Source organism: Mesoplodon mirus (assembly GCF_964341445.2).
Source record: "Mesoplodon mirus genome assembly, chromosome: 11".
NCBI lineage: Eukaryota > Metazoa > Chordata > Mammalia > Artiodactyla > Ziphiidae > Mesoplodon > Mesoplodon mirus.
The window spans coordinates 27029623-27031880 of NC_138987.1; the positions used below are offsets into that span (position 1 = coordinate 27029623).

The window sequence follows — 2258 nt, forward strand, 5'->3', positions numbered from 1 at the left end:
ACAGCCCGAGCCGCGGCTGGAGAGACCGAGACCCGGCGCAAGAGAGCGCAGCCCTAAGGGGAGAGAAACAGAAGACTCAGCAGAGCGCGCTCACCACCGACTTTTGCTTCTTCTGCTGTTTTTTTTTTTTTTTTTTTTTTTTAAACAAGAAGGCGCTAGCGGCAGCCTCACACGCGAGCGCCACGCGAGGCTCCCGAAGCCAACCTGCGAAGGGAGGAGGGGAGGGGGGAGGAGGAGAAGCAGTTGCACCTTCCTTGCTCCCACCCTAAGAAGTCTCCCGGGGATTTTGTATTTTTGTAACTTCCCCCGGGCTCCCTCTTCATCTCTCCCCTTCTCTCCCTCTCTGTTCGTGCCCCCCCGGTCCTGTCTGTGTCCCCCCCAGCGCGCGCCCCGCGCCTCGCGTTCCCGGATCGCTCCGATCCCGCGACTCCTCGGCGGCCGCTGCGCATGGAGAGCTCTGCCAAGATGGAGAGCGGCGGCGCAGGCCCGCAGCCCTTCCTGCCGCCCGCAGCCTGCTTCTTTGCCACGGCCGCGGCGGCGGCTGCGGCGGCAGCGGCGGCGCAGAGCGCGCAGCAGCAGCCGCCGCCGCAGCCGCAGGCGCCGCAGCTGAGCCCCGCGGCCGACGGCCAGCCCTCAGGGGGCGGTCACAAGTCAGCGCCCAAGCAAGTCAAGCGACAGCGCTCGTCCTCGCCCGAACTGATGCGCTGCAAACGCCGGCTCAACTTCAGCGGCTTCGGCTACAGCCTGCCGCAGCAGCAGCCGGCCGCCGTGGCGCGCCGCAACGAGCGCGAGCGCAACCGCGTCAAGCTGGTCAACCTGGGCTTCGCCACCCTTCGGGAGCACGTCCCCAACGGCGCGGCCAACAAGAAGATGAGCAAGGTGGAGACGCTGCGCTCCGCCGTCGAGTACATCCGCGCGCTGCAGCAGCTGCTGGACGAGCACGACGCGGTGAGCGCCGCCTTCCAGGCGGGCGTCCTGTCGCCCACCATCTCCCCCAACTACTCCAACGACATGAACTCCATGGCCGGGTCGCCGGTCTCATCCTACTCGTCGGACGAGGGCTCCTACGACCCTCTCAGCCCCGAGGAGCAAGAACTGCTCGACTTCACCAACTGGTTCTGAGGGGCTCGGCCTGGTCAGGCCCTGGTGCGAATGGACTTCGGAAGCAGGTAGATTGCATTATGGAGGGAAAGGGGGGATTTTCTTGCCTTCATCCTTTTTCTTCTGTAGGAGGAGGACTGTCTCCACGGAGATGAGGGAGGGGGGTTGATTTAAAGGATTTGTTAAAGTCCGTCGATTTCAAATCCTGGTATGTTAGTTTCAGCCTTGGCTTCTGAGAGTGGCTTTGTCCAGGTCTCCAAAACTGGAAGGTAGAGCTGAGGCGGGGACCTGTCAAAAGAGGCGCTCTACCTGACAGATCTTTCTCCAAACCTCCTTTTCCTCCCACTGCTGGCCTCCAAATGCACACTAACCTCTCCCGTTCTTCTTATGTTACAGGGCCACCGCGCAACCTGCATCTTTAGTGCTTTCTCGTCAGCGATGTTGAAAGGGAGAAAAAAGAAGAAAGAAGAAGAAGAAGAGAAGAAGAAGAAAACAAACAAATCCAGGCAACCAACCCCTACGCCAACTAAGCGCCGCGTGCCTGAGAAGCAAGGCTCTCGCAAAACAGAAATGCGCTCAGAACAGTATCTTTGCACTCCAATCATTCACGGAGATAGAAAGGGTGACTAGGACCCGAGTCAATGCACAAAATGCAGCCTGTGTGCAAAAACAGCGGGCTCCTGGCGGAAGGGAGCAGCACACGCCCTGTAGAAACTCCCACCCACCACTAACAGGCAGAGCTGACCTCCCCGCCCCCTCTGAAAGCGCAGTTCTTAGCCCTCTAGAAATGGGTTGGTGTCTGTCGTCTCTGTACCCTCCATCCCGATAAGCTGTGGACATTTGTCTGCAGTGAAAGTATGCTCTTTGAAACCCCAATCCTCTGCAGGAGGGGGGGCTCCCTCCCCAAGCTCCACTCACTCACACCATCTTTTCTACTTTTTTCATCATAGAATGCTTCCAATCTTTTGTGAATTTTTTTTATTATAAGAAAAATCTATTTGTATCTATCCTAACCAGTTTGGGGATATATTAAGATATTTTTGTACATAAGAGAGAGAGAAAAAATTTATAGAGTTTTGTACAAATGGTTTAAAATGTGTATATCTTGATACTTTAACATGTAATGCCATTACCTCTGCATATTTTAGATGTGTAGT

The 2258-nt window shown here is 56.6% G+C and overlaps 1 protein-coding gene across 1 annotated transcript; it reads left to right on the plus strand.

Annotated features, from left to right (window-relative positions):
* Positions 1-447: 447 nt before the first annotated feature.
* ASCL1 (achaete-scute family bHLH transcription factor 1) lies at positions 448-1122 on the plus strand (the record flags this gene model as incomplete). The annotated part of the gene is made up of 1 exon (XM_082635963.1): positions 448-1122. The coding sequence occupies one exon, from the start codon at positions 448-450 to the stop codon at positions 1120-1122; it is 675 nt and encodes a 224-aa protein (XP_082492089.1).
* Positions 1123-2258: the final 1136 nt, after the last annotated feature.